The sequence below is a fragment of the Bombina bombina genome, chromosome 7 (assembly GCF_027579735.1).
Source record: "Bombina bombina isolate aBomBom1 chromosome 7, aBomBom1.pri, whole genome shotgun sequence".
NCBI classification, from domain to species: domain Eukaryota; kingdom Metazoa; phylum Chordata; class Amphibia; order Anura; family Bombinatoridae; genus Bombina; species Bombina bombina.
In genome coordinates this window covers 393,824,568-393,841,836 of record NC_069505.1, presented here as the reverse complement: position 1 = coordinate 393,841,836, position 17,269 = coordinate 393,824,568, and the positions used below count along the sequence as shown (strand labels likewise).

Below are 17,269 nucleotides of genomic sequence, written 5' to 3'. Positions count from 1 at the left end.
CTCTTTGCCATTTCCTGTTGGGGAAGAGAATATCCCACAAGTAAGGATGACGCCGTGGACCGGACACACCTATGTTGGAGAAACAATATTTATCTCATCTTTATAAGGGTTTAAAAGGTGTCAATGAGCTAATATCAAATTAGACAGTTAGATAGTGTCTAATGGTGTCTAATTTAAATTAACCAATAAACAATTTGTACATATGTACTTTAAACTTGCTTACCAATATTACTTAGTCTGCAACTATCTGTCCCAGAAATATGATATACTGGGGCACAAAAAGATATTGTAAAGCTACTATATCGGTCTGTTATTTAGCTTTCAAAGCATGCAAAATGTATGTTTCTTATGATCATGATATGCACAAAATGAGCATGCATACACACATGCACAACTAGGTTGCCATATTCAGGGAGCTTTTACCTGGATAGGCTTGCACAGAGGATCACCCCGAACCAGAAACACCTCCATTGTACGATCTTTTTTCATGGGCAGGGGAAGGGTGAGATAACAGAAAGGGTCAAAGGTCACAGAGACTTTAAAACATTCTGGACACACCAGCGTAGACTTGAAGAGGCCATGAAAAATGTCTACGATAATGGAGTTATTCCTCAGTAAGTGATTATTCCATGCTTCTTTGGCCACTACCTACAATAGGGAGCAAAAGAAAAAAAACATGACAAAAACATCCCATGCATGAAATAGCTACCATTTTGCATTTCTTTCTAGTGGAGAAGCTAACTCTATGGTGAGTATAAGTGTGTTCACAAGAAAGCAAGTGCTTGCAAGCAGGATTATTTTTAAGTATTATAAAAACACATTTCAGACCATTCAAGAAGTGAAATAAATCAGCTATGACGACATTTTGAAAGCTTGGATCTCTCATGGTTTTCACCCAAGAGCATTATGGGGTTTATAGTTTTTACTAACACAGAGTCAGCATAGATATATCTACATATTTAATAGTGGTACCATTATATTCACCCTCCTCTATCAGTTTCTCCCTTACTGCCTGTATCCCCTCTGTATCCCCTCTGTATCTATAGTGTTAAAAAGATACTTTCTTATATAAAAGATTCTGGTCTTGTTAATGAAACACTAAAGGAGGTCAACATGGAGAATGGTGATTTTTTGTTTGTAACTTTTGATGTTTCTAACTTATATACCTGTATACCCCATGAGGATGGGATACAGGCAGTAAGGGAGAAACTGATAGAGGAGGGGGAATATAATTGTCCCCCTATTGAATATGTGGCATTGTTGCTACATTTTAATTTTGCATAAAAACTACTTTAAATTTGAGGGAGACATTTATTTGCAACAGATGGAAACGGCTATGAGGTCTCGAGTAGCCCCCAGCTATGCCAATATTTTTAGGCACGATTATTAACAGGAACACATCTTTTCTTATCCTAAATTTGCACAGTATGGTAAATATTATAAACACTTCATTGATGACGTGTTCTCTCTCTGGTATGGCAGTGAGGATAAGATGAGAGATTTGACTGAAGATCTAAATTGCATTCCAGGTCCCATTAGATTTGTTACCAAATGGAACTCTGAACACATTGTTTCTTAACATAGAATTATTTAAGGGGAGTAACAGTTTGGAGACAAGGGTATACAGAAAGGCAACAGACAGAAATACACTGGTCAGATTTGAGAGTTTTCCCCCACATCATTAGTTAAAATCAATGCCAAGGGCACAAATGCTTAGGGCCAAGAGGCCAACATAAGTTGAAAGGGAGGTAGAGACAGCAGTGACTGAGATGGAAAAACGCTTCTCAGGCAGGGGTTACCCTAAAGAAATGTTGGAAGAGGCAAGAGTTCTAGGAGAGAGGAAAGTACAGACAACAATCTAAATGTTATTTACATCATTAAATGCCAGTGTGGGGATATTTATATAGGGAAAACTGAGTATGCTCAAAGAGAGAATAGCACTCCACAGATCAAGTATCAGACAAGCTATAGAGAAAGGTAAAACAGACTAGCCGGTTGCTAAATATTTTTTGGAAAAGGGACACGCTATCTCAAGCTTACGATGTAGCCCAACTGACCATATCCCCCCCATCAAAAAGGTGAGGGGATAGGAAGAAAATGTTGCTGCAAATGGAGGCCAAGTGGATCTATGAGTTAGGTATTCAGACCCTTAGGGTGTACTGTATCTATTTGTCTCTGACTAGCTTTCTTTAAATATAATGAATATGGGAAAATGCATTAATATCTACTTAGGCGAGTTGTGATTTTGAAATTGTGAAATGCCCATTTTGTGTTCATTTATAGTAACCCATGGATGTTTTGTTTTCTTTTAGTAAGAAAAACTAAATTTATGCTTACCTGATAAATTTCTTTCTTTCCGGACATGGAGAGTCCACAAAGTCATTCCAATTATTAGTGGGATATTCAACTTCTGGCCAGCAGGAGGAGGCCAAGAGCACCCCAGAAAAGCTGTTAAGTGTAACCTCCCGTACCCATAATCCCAAGTCATCCAGCTGAAAGAAAATGGAAAAAGAAGACTCACAAGGGTGAAAAGGTGCCTGAGGTTTACTCAAAAAAGCTGCCGAATAATAATCAAAAAGAGGGCAGGGTTGTGGACTCTCCATGTCCGTAAAGAAATTTATCAGGTAATCATAAATTTTGTTTTCTTTCCTACGACATAGAGAGTCCACAAAGTCATTCCAATTACTAGTGGGAACCAATATCCAAGCTAGAATACACGGAATGAACAGGGAGGGAGAAAAAAGGCAGGAGGACCTTAACAGAAGGCACCACCGCTTGAAGAACCTTTCTCCCAAGAGGCCTCAGCCGAGGCAAAAGTATCAAATTTGTAGAATTTTGAAAAAGTATGCAAAGAGGACCAAGTTGCTGCCTTGCAAATCTGTTCCACAGAAGCTTCATTTTTGAAAGCCCAAGAAGAGGAGAAAGCCCTAGTGGAATGAGCTGTGATTCCCTCAGGAGGCTGCTGTCCAGCAGTCTCATAAGCAAAACGAATCAAACTTCTCAACCAGAGGGAAAGAGTAGTAGAAGTGGCCTTCTGATCCTTACGTTTTAAAGAGAAAACAACGAACAGGGCAGAAGACTGACGAAAATCTTTAGTAGCTTGTAAGTAAAATTTTAGAGCGTGCACAACATCCAAGTTATGCAAAAAATGTTCCTTATGAGAAGGATTAGGACAAAAAGGAGGAATACCAATTTCCTGATTAATGTTTCGATCCAACACCACCTTAGGGTGAAACCCCAATTTAGTAAGAAGGACCGCCTTATCTCCGTGAAAAATAAGGTACGGGGAATCACACTGCACAGCTGAAAGCTCAAAAACTCTGCGAGCGGAAGAAATATCAAGGAGAAATAAAACCTTTCAAGATAACAATTTTATATCAACAACATGCATTGGTTCAAACGGAGCCTGCTGCAAAACTTTAAGAACAAGATTAAGGCTCCAAGGAGGAGCAACAGGTTTAAACACATGCCTGATTCTGACCAGGGACTGTACAAAAGCTTGAACATCTGGCAAGTCTGCCAGACGTTTGTACAAAAGAATAAAGCGGAAATCTGACCCTTCAGAGTACTTACTGACAAACCTCTCTCCAGGCCATCCTGAAGAAAAGATAATATACAGGGAATCCTCACCCGGCTCCAGGAGAAACCCTCAGATTCGCACCAATAAAGATATTTACGCCACACATTATGGTAAATCTTGCGAGTAACAGGTTTGCGAGCCTGAAGCATAGTATCAATGACTGCTTCAGAAAAACCACGTCTAGACAGAACTAGGCGTTCAATCTCAGCTTCAGAGAATCCAGATTTGTATGGAGGAAAGGACCCTGAATTAGAAGGTCCTTCCTCAGAGGTAACCTCCAAGGAGGAAGAGATGACATCCTCACTAGATCCGTGAAACAGATCTTGCGAGGCCAAGCAGGAGCTATTAGAATTACCGATGCTCTCTCCAGTTTAATATGAGCAATGACTCGTGGAAGGAGAGCAAACGGAGGAAACTGGTATGCTAGAGAGAAAACCCAAGGAACCACTAGAGCATCTATAAGAACGGCCTGAGGATCTCTTGACCTTGAACCGTACTTTGGAACCTTGGCGTTTTGGCGGGACACCATCAGATCCAACTCCGGTACCCCCCACCTGAGGTTTATCTGAGAGAACACTTCTGGATGAAGAGCCCACTCCCCGAGATGAAAAGTCTGTCTGCTCAGGAAATCTGCTTCCCAATTTTCCACTCCTGGAATGTGGATGGCAGATAGGAGGTGATCGTGAGCTTCCGCCTACTGAAGAATGCGAGTCACTATCATAGTCAAGGAACTCAGAGTTCCTCGCCGGTGGTAGATGTAAGCCACTGAGGTGATGTTGTCCGACTGGAATCTGATAAACCGGACTATAAAGATAATTGAGGCCACGCTATCAAGGCATTGAAGATTGCCCTCAACTCCAAGAAATTTATGGAAAGATAAGACTAATTGAGACCACTGGCCCTGCGCTTTCAGAGAACCCCAAACAGCTCCCCAGACTGATATGTTGCCATCAGTAGTTACAATCGCCCAGGAAGGTCTCAGGAAGCAAGTAACTCGAGATAGATGTTCCTGTGAAATCCACCACGAGAGAGATTCTCTTGTTAGGCGATACAGATTTATCCTCTGCGATAAATCTGAATGGTCTCCGTTCCATTGACGAAACACGCAAAGCTGCAGTGGTCGCAGATGGAACCGAGCAAAAGGAATGATGTCCATGGAAGCCACCATCAGACCAATCACCTCCATGCATTAAGCCACTGTTGGACGAAAAGCAGGCTGGAGAGAAAGGCAAGAAGCAAGAAGTTTGGATTTTCTGACATCCGTCAGGAAAATCTTCATGGAGAAGGAATCTGATAGTTCCTAGGAAACACACTCTTGTAGAAGGAACTAGAGAACTCTTTTCCAGATTCACTTTCCACCGGTGGGAGATCTTGCTAGTTGAAAAGATGACGCATGAACCAAGATGTCGTCTAGATAAGGCGCCACTGCAATTCCCTGGGATCTGGTCATTGCTAATAATGCTCCCAGGACCTTTGTGAAAACTCTGGGAGCAGTGGCAATACCAAATGGAAGGGCAATAAACTGGAAATGCTTGACCAGAAAGGCAAATCTTAGAAACTGGTGATGATCCTTGTGAATGGGAACACGTAAGTATGCGTCCTTCAGGTCTATGGTCGTCATGAACTGACCTTCCTGGACCAAGGGAAGAATGGAACGAATAGTTTCCATCTTGAAGGACGGAACACTTTAAATCTAGTATGGGACGAAAAGTTCCCTTCTTTTTGGGAACCACAAATAGATTGGAGTAGAATCCTAGACCTTGTTCCTCTAGAGGGACTAGAACAGTAACTCCCAGGGAGGATAGGTCCTTTGCGCAATTTAAGAAGGCCTCCCTCTTTACCTGGTTTGAGGATAATCTTGACAGGAGAAATCTGCCTCTTAGAGGGCAAGACTTGAATCCTATTTTGTAACACTGGGATACTATGTCCACAGCCCATGGATCTGGGACATTGCGTATCCATGCCTGTTGGAAAAAAGAAAGTCTGCCCCCCACCTGATCCAAAATCTGATCGTGGACGAATCCTTCATGCTAGTTTAGAGTCAGCGGAAGGCTTTTTGTTTTGTTTTCCCTTGTTCCAGGGCTGACTGGATTTCCAAGTGGACCTGGATTGGTCTGGTTTAGAAGTTAAGAAAGGAGTGAAAATTATAAGTTTGTCGACCCCTAGGTCTATTCTTCTTGTCCTGAGGTAGGAAAGACCCCTTTCCCCCGTAATCTCTGAAATGATTTCTGCCAGACCAGGTCCAAAACCCTTATAAAGGTAAAGATAAAAGCTTGGCCTTTGAAGAAACATCAGCTGAACAATATTTTAACCACAGAGCCCTGCGGGCTAGCACAGTGAAGCTAGACATCTTAGCTCCCAGTCTAATCATTTGCCTGTTGGCATCACAGATAAAAGGTATTGGCCAATTTAAGAGCTTTGATCCCATCTTGGATCTCCTCTACCGTAGTTTCTTCAGAAATAAGATCAGACAAGTCATCTAGTTTCTTATCCATTGGATCCTTAAAAGAGCAACTATCCTCAATAGGAATGGTAGTTCTCTTAGCAAGAGTAGAAATAGCTCCTACCTTAGGCACAGTGTGCCATGAGTCACGAATAGAGTCTGCAACAGGAAACATCTTTTTAAAAAGCATGGGAAGGGGAAAAAGGAACCCCTGGCTTATACCATTCCTGAGCTATAATTTCAGTCATCTTCCTTGAAACAGGAAAAACCTCCTCAGAAGATGGAGAATCATAAACTCTATCCAGTTTAGAAGACTTAGTGGGTTGACAGAAACCGAAGGTTCAGTCTCATCCAAAGTAGCTAGAACCTCCTTCAGTAGTAACCGGAGTTGTTCAAGTTTAAATCTAAAATTTACTTCTTCAGATTCTGAAGATTTTTCTGCTAAAGTGTCAGTCTGAGATTTCACCCTCAGAAGCTACTGAAGTATTTTCCCCATCAGACAGTTAAAAATATTGACTAACGCCGACTTAGAGGGGTCAGAAACCTTACTAGCAGGCAAAAGTTTAGATTTCCTCTTTCGCTTACCCGAAGAAGGGAAAGCAGATAAAGTCGCAGATACTGCTGAAGTAATCTGAGCGGCAAAATCCCCAGGTAAATAAACACCCCCAGGTGGTTGAGAGGACACAGAAGGCACAGTATGAAAAATAATTAAGGCTTAGGAAGTTGGAGGAGAAAGCAGAGGCATGTCACGCACAGCAATATCCTGACAGACACTTGGCTCAGAAGGGAGAATTATTTTTTTCACATTTTAACGTTTTTGCTAAACATAAGGAACAAAACTGCATTGGTAGGGCAATCCGATTCTCTAAACATAGCAAACATTAATCCAGAAATTCTTGTGATCCAAAAGAGAGAGAGGGGGCGCCCTAAGTGTAAGAGAGGGGATGTGACCAAATAAATCTATACTTATATATCTATATATTAAGTACTTGTGTTAAAGATTGGTACTAGCAAATCTGAAAAATACTAGTGAAAAATCAGTATAATATGCTGTGTATACCAATATCAATGTGAATAGAGAGTGGTAAATAATACAATGTGCAATATTATGCGGTGAAAATTAGTGACAATGTAATACAAAGTGATACAAATAATATACAATCATACAAACACAATGGTAATAAAGTGAAAGTCTCTATTGGGATGGGAGGCAGCTATCTGTGATGATCCAGGCCAGGATCCAGGAGCGGCAATCTATGAAAAGAGAAAACAGAAGCGCCACATGGCCCAATATTGTTTGTTCAGAGATGGATAAATCTTAAGGTGATGAGTAAACTCACGTTTAGTAGAGCACCTCAATTAGTGCTAGATATACGGTCTGGGATCTATTAGGTCACCCAGAAGACCAACCTCCTGCACAGGAACTGATGTCTATATAGGCGAGAGGGAAACACAGGTGCCAATATGGCCTAGTATTGCTGTTGCAAGGTGTCAATACAAGCAAAGAGAAGAATAATACTCACAAAGTGTGAAGCACCTCTTGTGGTGCTATAGAGGCATGAAGGGGTCAATTCAGTCACCCAACAGACTTCTAGCCAGAGATACAAATGGATCCAAAGGTGTAAAGGATCCCACAACTGGTCCAGAAAAGCGAATATTCCTCCAGAGAGGGATAAAAGATATATGTCCCAAAGAAAAATGCAGCAAGTGTTCAAAATATTAAAAAGTGATTTTAATAAAAATTATAAAAATAACAGGCAACGCGTTTCTCAGCAGATAGCTGTTTCATCAGGCTTCATAAAATGTTTACTGAACACTTGCTAAATATACCCTAAACCTAAACTGATTAATATTAAACAGGTGATAGTGGGAGGGATCCACTTAATCAGTAATATGATCTTAACCAATCGGTTGCTACCATATAGGTCCCACATTAAAAACATAAACATAAACATAGACAGTTTACAATACAATATACAATGCATAAAACAGATTTCATATATTCCTAATTGTCCTACAGTTTATTTGATCAAATATATTTGGAAGAACTTTAAGACAACCTTTAGAAATTATTATACCTTATTTTTGAGAGTAATAATAATGAGGCACACATTAAAGTATAAACCTCATGTCAACTATAACAAGTGTGGGGAGGCGGTGATTAATAGCAATTTTTATGTATATATTTTTCTAGTTAGTGTCACATTTGATATTGAACTAAACTTATGATGGTCATACCTTGTTATGAATGACATGTTGTCTGAAGACAAATTGGTTTCAGATGATATGCGTAATGAGAGCAGACAGAGCACAGCAATTCCAATAATAGTAAACGTTAAGTTGTTTAAAAGAAATAAGTAGAAGTCTCAGTCAGCTGTTAAGTCGTAGTTTCTAATTTGGTGTAATTTGAATTCGCCGCTGACTAAGTCGGCGTCTACAGGCGCTCAATGCGCATGACAAGCCATAGTCAGATGTGGCCCAATCACTGCGTGCGCTCGAGAATAGGCGTTGACGATAGCCCCATTCCTCCTCTACGCTGAGTGCGCATGCCCGGCCCCAATGTGCTGAGTGCGCATGCCCGGCTGCAATGAGTCTATCAAGTGAGGATCATATATTAGCGATCCTAATCCAGATACGTGGCACTGGCTAATAGGTATATAATGATAAGGGGCGTGAGATATGTTATAACCACGGTGCATCTTTTTAATCTTGAATAAGTGGAACTATCATTGTATCCATAAGGGGGCCAAAAAATGGGAATTGACTGGAGCGACCACTAAAATTATCTCTTATTAATGTTAGAAACCACTGTAGCTGTAGTATTTACTGCAGATCTATGCCCCATCGTTGTAATCTATATGACATTATTAGTATGAACTGACAGCAATGCTTATCTTCCTATCAGATAATTTTAGTGTTCGCCTAGAGAACGTTTTCTCTCTTTTTGGCCCCTTCATTGGCGCAACACAAGTTCTTTCTATACTAGATAATTTTAGTGGTCGCTCCAGTCAATTCCCATTTTTTGGCCCCCTTATGGATACAATGATAGTTCCACTTATTCAAGATTAAAAAGATGCACCGTGGTTATAACATATCTCACGCCCCTTATCATTATATACCTATTAGCCAGTGCCACGTATCTGGATTAGGATCGCTAATATATGATCCTCACTTGATAGACTCATTGCAGCCGGGCATGCGCACTCAGCACATTGGGGCCGGGCATGCGCACTCAGCGTAGAGGAGGAATGGGGCTATCGTCAACGCCTATTCTCGAGCGCACGCAGTGATTGGGCCACATCTGACTATGGCTTGTCATGCGCATTGAGCGCCTGTAGACGCCGACTTAGTCAGCGGCGAATTCAAATTACACCAAATTAGAAACTACGACTTAACAGCTGACTGAGACTTCTACTTATTTCTTTTAAACAACTTAACGTTTACTATTATTGGAATTGCTGTGCTCTGTCTGCTCTCATTACGCATATCATCTGAAACCAATTTGTCTTCAGACAACATGTCATTCATAACAAGGTATGACCATCATAAGTTTAGTTCAATATCAAATGTGACACTAACTAGAAAAATATATACATAAAAATTGCTATTAATCACCGCCTCCCCACACTTGTTATAGTTGACATGAGGTTTATACTTTAATGTGTGCCTCATTATTATTACTCTCAAAAATAAGGTATAATAATTTCTAAAGGTTGTCTTAAAGTTCTTCCAAATATATTTGATCAAATAAACTGTAGGACAATTAGGAATATATGAAATCTGTTTTATGCATTGTATATTGTATTGTAAACTGTCTATGTTTATGTTTATGTTTTTAATGTGGGACCTATATGGTAGCAACCGATTGGTTAAGATCATATTACTGATTAAGTGGATCCCTCCCACTATCACCTGTTTAATATTAATCAGTTTAGGTTTAGGGTATATTTAGCAAGTGTTCAGTAAACATTTTATGAAGCCTGATGAAACAGCTATCTGCTGAGAAACGCGTTGCCTGTTATTTTTATAATTTTTATTAAAATCACTTTTTAATATTTTGAACACTTGCTGCATTTTTCTTTGGGACATATATCTTTTATCCCTCTCTGGAGGAATATTCGCTTTTCTGGACCAGTTGTGGGATCCTTTACACCTTTGGATCCATTTGTATCTCTGGCTAGAAGTCTGTTGGGTGACTGAATTGACCCCTTCATGCCTCTATAGCACCACAAGAGGTGCTTCACACTTTGTGAGTATTATTCTTCTCTTTGCTTGTATTGACACCTTGCAACAGCAATACTAGGCCATATTGGCACCTGTGTTTCCCTCTCGCCTATATAGACATCAGTTCCTGTGCAGGAGGTTGGTCTTCTGGGTGACCTAATAGATCCCAGACCGTATATCTAGCACTAATTGAGGTGCTCTACTAAACGTGAGTTTACTCATCACCTTAAGATTTATCCATCTCTGAACAAACAATATTGGGCCATGTGGCGCTTCTGTTTTCTCTTTTCATTAATCCAGAAAGATGGACTGATCCTGTTCTGAGTCCATAGCAGGTCCCACTAGTAATAAGATTGATGAACAAAAATAAAAGATACAAAATATCTTTTTCTTTCTTTTAATGAGAAATATAATGAAAATCAACTTCAGACAAGTTATCTGAAGCTCTTCCGGACCAGAGAGATAACCCCACTAGTAAAAAGAAGAAGCTGTGAAGTGTTGGGTAAACGATTCTCAACTGGAGTCACTCCGATCGGCAAGATAACCATGCCGACACCTCTCCTCATCCGCTTCAATACAACACTCTGTGTTCATGAAGGACCACTCCGTAAAAACTAACTGCGCCACACATAAGAGCACGAAAAAAAAACGGCTGCATTATGTTTAAAAGCCGTCAGCCCCCTCTGCAGTTTTAAGCTGGTATAAATCCAGCACAAGTATAATCTGCATCCCACCTATGTTCCAAGACTTTATAAGGGAACAGTATGTCTATGAGTAAACGCCTGTAGGGGGTGCGAAACATGTTCGACGTTACCTGTATGTCCTCCTGTGGTTTGTTTTGTGCTTTTTCTGTGGACTCAGTCTTTTTAAATTGCCAAATAAGTTTGGAATAAAATTTGGAATTTTTAACCTATATTTGAGTACCTGCTACTTCTCTTCCTGCATCAAATTTACGGCTTGATTCAACCACAGCTACAGTACTCTAAGACTGAGCAACAGTTCTTGGGTTACATTTACTCGGACGCACTTCCGCTGTGGGGAACGGTCATTCTTGAGACACCGAGAACGTCCGCTCCCTGTTTCTTTAACAGTATGCAATACACTCATACCAATAAAGTGCCAAATATTACTTTGATCTATTGACCCCCAATAAAAGCTGCCCCAACACTGTACCCCTAAGACAATAGGGTAACTATGTCCCAGAATGAGATCCACTAGAGGGTTTACCTCTGAAGTGCTGTCCTCCTTAACCTAGAAGGAAGAGTCACTTACCTGTGGATCCGGCTGCAGGTCAGAAAGCAGCTACATAGGTGTGACAGGTACTGCGCTCCCTGTCATGGACCTGTAGTAAAAGAAAGAGCAGAGTAACCAACCCTGGCTTTCAACAAAGGGGTAGCAAAATTGTTAGAAGTAAAGCAAGGACTACCTCACCGCCTTTTATAAAAAAAAAATTTTTTTTATTGAGGTTAAGTGCAAGGCAAACATACAGTAATAGTTAATATACAATAAAAATACGTCTTCACTAACAGTTTGCTGAACAAATTACATACCTACAGGAGGACACATAGGGCCACTTTTGGACCACCTAAATCACAAGTAAAGGGGACCACTCGAGTCCCAAATGATGAACCACTTTTTAACTTTAATTTCTCAATGTATCCCGATAGAACCAGTAACATATATAGAAAACAAAGATCGCCCGGACCTGTGAATAATATGAGTTCTATAAAATTGTACAGCACAGATGGTGTAGGTATAATATAGGGTGTGATTCAAGTATGTACTTAAAAAAGGAAACAATAAGGGAGGAATAGCAGATGCTATGCTGTATAAACAAGAAACTCAGTCACCACTAAACTCAAAACATATACTTCAACCTGAGTCTGTAATAGATAAATCTAGAAACCCTGACATTTAGGAAGCGTAGCAACCGGAGCTCAGGGGGAGACTTACAAATTGCTTTACTTATCCTATGGAATATATGTTGAAATGAATAACTAAATAAAAAAGGAAATTTATGCTTACCTGATAAATGTATTTCTTTTACGAAATGACGGGTCCACGGATTTCATCCTTACTTATGGGTTTTCGCCTCCTGGTCAGCAGGAGGAGGCAAAGAGCTCCACAGCAGAGCTGCATAAATAGCTCCTCCCTTCTCCCCCAACCCAGTCATTCGACCAAAGTTAGGAAGAGAAAGGAAAAGCCAAGGAGCAGAGGTGACTGAAGTTTATTAAAAAATAAAAACCTGTCCTAGAAAATAACAGGGTGGGCCGTGGACTCGTCATATCGTAAAAGAAATACATTTATCAGGTAAGCATAAATTTCCTTTTCTTTTACAAGATATGACGAGTCCACGGATTTCATCCTTACTTATGGGATACAATACCAAAGCTATAGGACACGGATGAAAGGGAGGGACAAGACAGGAACCTGAAAGGGAGGGACAAGACAGGAACCTAAATGGAAGGCACCACTGCCTAAAGAACCTTTCTCCCAAAAACAGCCTTGGATGAGGCAAAAGTATCAAATTTGTAAAATTTAGAAAAAGTATGAAGAGACGACCAAGTTGCAGCCTTGCAAATCTGTTCAACAGAAGCATCATTTTTGAATGCCCATGAGGAAGCCACAGCCCTAGTGGAATGAGCTGTAATTCGTTCAGGAGGCTGCTGTCCAGCAGTCTCGTATGCAACCTGGATGATACTCTTCAGCCAAAAGGAAAGGGATGTAGCCGTAGCTTTCTGACCCCTACGTTTCCCAGAAAAAACAACAAATAATGAAGATGTTTGACGGAAATCCTTAGTCGCCTGCAAGTAGAACTTCAAGGCACGGGCTACGTCCAAATTATGTAACATACGCTCCTTCTTAGAAGAAGGGTTAGGACACAAGGAAGGAACAACAATTTCCTGAATAATATTTTTGTGAGAAACAACCTTAGGAAGAAAACCAGGTTTGGTACGCAACACCACCTTATCAAAATGGAAAATAAGATAAGGAGAATCACACTGTAAAGCCGAAAGTTCAGAAACTCTGCGAGCAGAGGAAATAGCAACCAAAAACAACTCCTTCCAAGATAATAACTTAATATCTATGGAATGCATAGGTTCAAACGGAACCCCTTGAAGAACATTAAGAACTAAATTCAAACTCCAAGGAGGAGCAATAAGTCAAAACACAGGCTTAATTCTAGTCAGAGCCTGATAAAAAGATTGAACATCTGGAACATCAGCCAGACGCTTGTGTAACAAGATAGACAAGGCGGAAATCTGCCCCTTTAAAGAACTTGCTGACAACAACCCTTTCTCCAGTCCTTCCTGGAGAAAAGATAAAATCCTAGGAATCCTAATCTTACTCCAAGAGTAACCCTTGGATTCGCACCAAGATATTTACGCCATATCTTATGGTAAATTCTTCTAGTAACAGGCTTACGAGCCTGAATCAAGGTATCGATGACCGAATCAGCGATAAAATCAAGCGTTCAATGTCCAAGCAGTCAACTGCAGAGAACTTAGATTCGGATGATGAAAAGGTCCCTGAATGAGAAGGTCCTACCTCAATGGAAGCTTCCACGGTGGCAGAGATGACATGTCCACCAGATCAGCATACCAAGTCCTGCAAGGCCACTCAGGAGCGATTAGAATCACTGAGGCCCTCTCCTGTTTGACTCGAGCAATCACCCGAGGAAGGAGAGCAAACGGAGGAAACACATAAGCTAGGTTGAACGACCAAGGCACTGCCAAGGCATCTATCAGTTCGGCCTGAAGATCCCTGGACCTGGATCCGTATCTCGGGAGCTTGGCATTCTGACGAGACGCCATGAGATCCAGCTCCGGCTTGCCCCACCTGAGAATCAGACTGGCGAAGACCTCCTGGATGAAGTTCCCATTCCCCCGGATGAAACGTCTGTCTGCTCAAGAAATCCACCTCCCAGTTGTCCACTCCTGGGATGTAGATTGCTGACAGAGAACAAGAATGAGTTTCCGCCCACTGAATTATCTTGGATACCTCTGTCATCGCCAAGAAACTCCTTGTTCCTCCCTGATGATTGATGTAAGCCACAGTCGTGATGTTGTCCGACTGGAATCTGATGAACTTCACCGAAGCCAACTGAGGCCAAGCCAGAAGAGCATTGAAAATTGCTCTCAACTCCAGAATATGGATTGGAAGCAGAGCCTCCGACCGAGTCCACACATCCTGAGCCTTCAGGGAATTCCAGACTGCCCCCCCATCCTAGCAGGCTGGCGTCTGTTGTCACTATCACCCATGAGGGTCTGCGAAAGCACGTCCCTTGGGACAGATGATCAGACGACAACCACCAAAGAAGAGAATCCCTTGTCTCCTGATCGAGATCTATCGGAGGAGACAAATCTGCATAATCTCCATTCCATTGTCTTAGCATGCTCAGTTGTAGAGGTCTGAGATGAAAGCGAGCAAACAGAATGATGTCAATTGCTGCCACCATCAATCCAATTGCTTCCATGCACTGAGCCACTGACGGCCGAGGATTGGCCTGAAGGGTTCGGCATGTATCCAAAATCTTTAACTTTCTGACTTCCGTCAGAAAGCTCTTCATGGCCAGAGTCTCGATTATAGTTCCCAGGAAAGGAACCCTTGTCTGTGGAATTAAAGAACTCTTTTCCAGATTCACCTTCCACCCGTGAGTCCTTAGAAATGACAGAACAATGTTGGTATGAGACTATGTCAGCTGATAAGACGACGCCTGGATTAGAATATCGTCCAGATAAGGCGCCACTGCAATGCCCTGCGGTCTGAGAACCGCTAGCAGATACCCCAGAACCTTTGTGAAGATTCTGGGTGCCGTGGCCAGACCGAAAGGAAGGGCCACGAACTGAAAATGTTTGTCCAGAAAGGCAACCTTAGGAACTTGTGATGATCTCTGTGGATAGGAATATGAAGGTATGCATCCTTTAAATCCACAGTAGTCATATATTGACCCTCCTGGATCAATGGAAGAATTGTCTGAATAGTCTCCATCTTGAAGGATGGGACTCTAGAAACTTGTTCAGACTCTTGAGATCTAAGATGGGTCGGAACATTCCCTCTTTTTTGGGAACTACAAAAAGATTTGAGTAAAACCCCTGTCCATGTTCCTCTATTGGAACGGGACAAATTACTCCCATGGAGAAGAGGTCTTTTACACAATGTAAGAACGCCTCTCTTTTTATCTGGTCTACAGACAATCGTGAAAGAAGAAACCTTCCGCTGGGGGAAGAATTTTTTAACTCCAACTGATAACCTTGAGACACGATTTCCAGTGTCCAGGGATCCTGAATGTCTCTTATCCAAGCCTGGACAAAGAGAGAAAGTCTGCCCCCTACTAGATCCAGTCCCGGATCGGGGGCCGCCCCTTCATGCTGTCTTGGTAGCAGCAGCTGGCTTCTTGGGTTGTTTACCCTTGTTCCAAGCCTGGTTGGGTCTCCAAGTGGACTTAGTCTGTGAATAATTCCCTTCCTGTTTTGTGGAAGTAGAGGGGATTCCTTTGAAATTTCGAAAGGAACGAAAATTACTCCGTTTACTCTTTTGCTGGGATGTCTTATCTTGAGGGAGAAGGTGCCCCTTACCTCCCGTAATGTCAGAAATGATCTTTCCCATTCCCTAGCAATAATTTCTGAGATTCTCTTGGGAACCGGAAAAACGTCAGAATATGAAGGGACCTCTAAATATCTGTCCATTTTACTCAATTTCTCTGGAGGGACCACAATAGAATCGCAGTCGTCCAGAGTCCCCAAAACCTCCCGTAGTAACAGACGGAGGTGTTCAGGGTAAGGCACTCCCTGAGTCAGACAATTCCCCCTCAGACAGATTCTCCCCACCCCCCAATTCAGATCCCTGGGAGGATACATCGGAGATAGCCATCAAAGCATCAGAAGTCGCAGGGACCACTTGGGCCTCTTTCCTGCTGCGTTTGCCTTGCAAAACTGAAAACTTAGATAAAACTTCTGAAAGAGTGGATGACATGACTGCAGCCATATCCTGCAGAGTGAATGAAGCAGACGCAGTGGAAGAACACGGCGTCGCTTGATTGGGCGTTAAAGGCTGTGACGCTTGGGGAGAAAGATGCAGCATATCCTGAATCTCATCATGCGGACGATATATATTTGGAGATATGAAATGTCTGACCCACAGTCTTGGCAGCAGACAGCAAGACAGAGAGAACAAGGAATTATGCTTGCATATGATCAAGTGACGACCTGCTTAAATACATAAAGATTCTCCCATATCAAACTATTCACCTGGTTCACCCAGAGAAATTGGTTAACCTTGTAATGGGTAATAAGTTAGGTATGCCTGCTCCTGAACTAGCCCCTCTTCTCATATACCTCTAATAAATAAAATAGCTGGATAACGAACATGAAGCGTTTAGGAGTGAAGGTCTAGTAGGAAGTTAACCATTTTATAGTGTGTAGTAAAAGTTGTATACTAATGGATGTGCAGAAAATAAAAATTGAACTTTGAGTTAACGTCCCCTCAGTGTAGATATACTAAGACCTCATTGTAGGAAACATGCAGACTTACATGACGAAAAAACGATCAACTCGGCAATTCAGCACCTACATGCAGTAAAGCCGGTTGGTGGGTATATTAATAGAAATAGAATACTATATCTTGCTATATTTAGTTTTTTACCCTCCAAATAGAATGTAGAACTAAAATGTGCTAACTTAGACTCAAGGTATGGAAAATTATAGGCATTAGAATAGAAAAACAGTAACTACTCACAGATATGGAACACGTATATAAAGGAACAAGTAGTAATAAAACTTTATCTAACTTATAATACAGAGTTCTCTTTCTAGTGCTGCTGTATACAAATAAGAAAATGTATTCTTACCTGATAAATTTGCTTCTTTTTAGACACGATGAGTCCACGGATTTCATCCTTACTTGTGGGATTACGCCTCCTGGTCAGCAGGAGAAGGCAAAGAGCACCACAGCAGAGCTGTATATATAGCTCCTCCCCTTCCCTCCCACTCCAGTCATTCTACCGAAGTTAGGAAGAGAAA

At 41.4% G+C, this 17,269-nt stretch overlaps 1 protein-coding gene across 1 annotated transcript in view; it reads right to left on the bottom strand.

Annotated features, from left to right (window-relative positions):
• The window catches only part of USP4 (ubiquitin specific peptidase 4), a 311,070-nt gene that overhangs the window by 129,818 nt on the left and 163,983 nt on the right, over positions 1-17,269 (bottom strand). Inside the window, exon 6 of the mRNA XM_053689414.1 lies at positions 424-648. Within this exon, the coding sequence (XP_053545389.1) occupies positions 424-648 (225 nt within the window). The remainder of the gene's footprint in view (positions 1-423; positions 649-17,269) is intronic.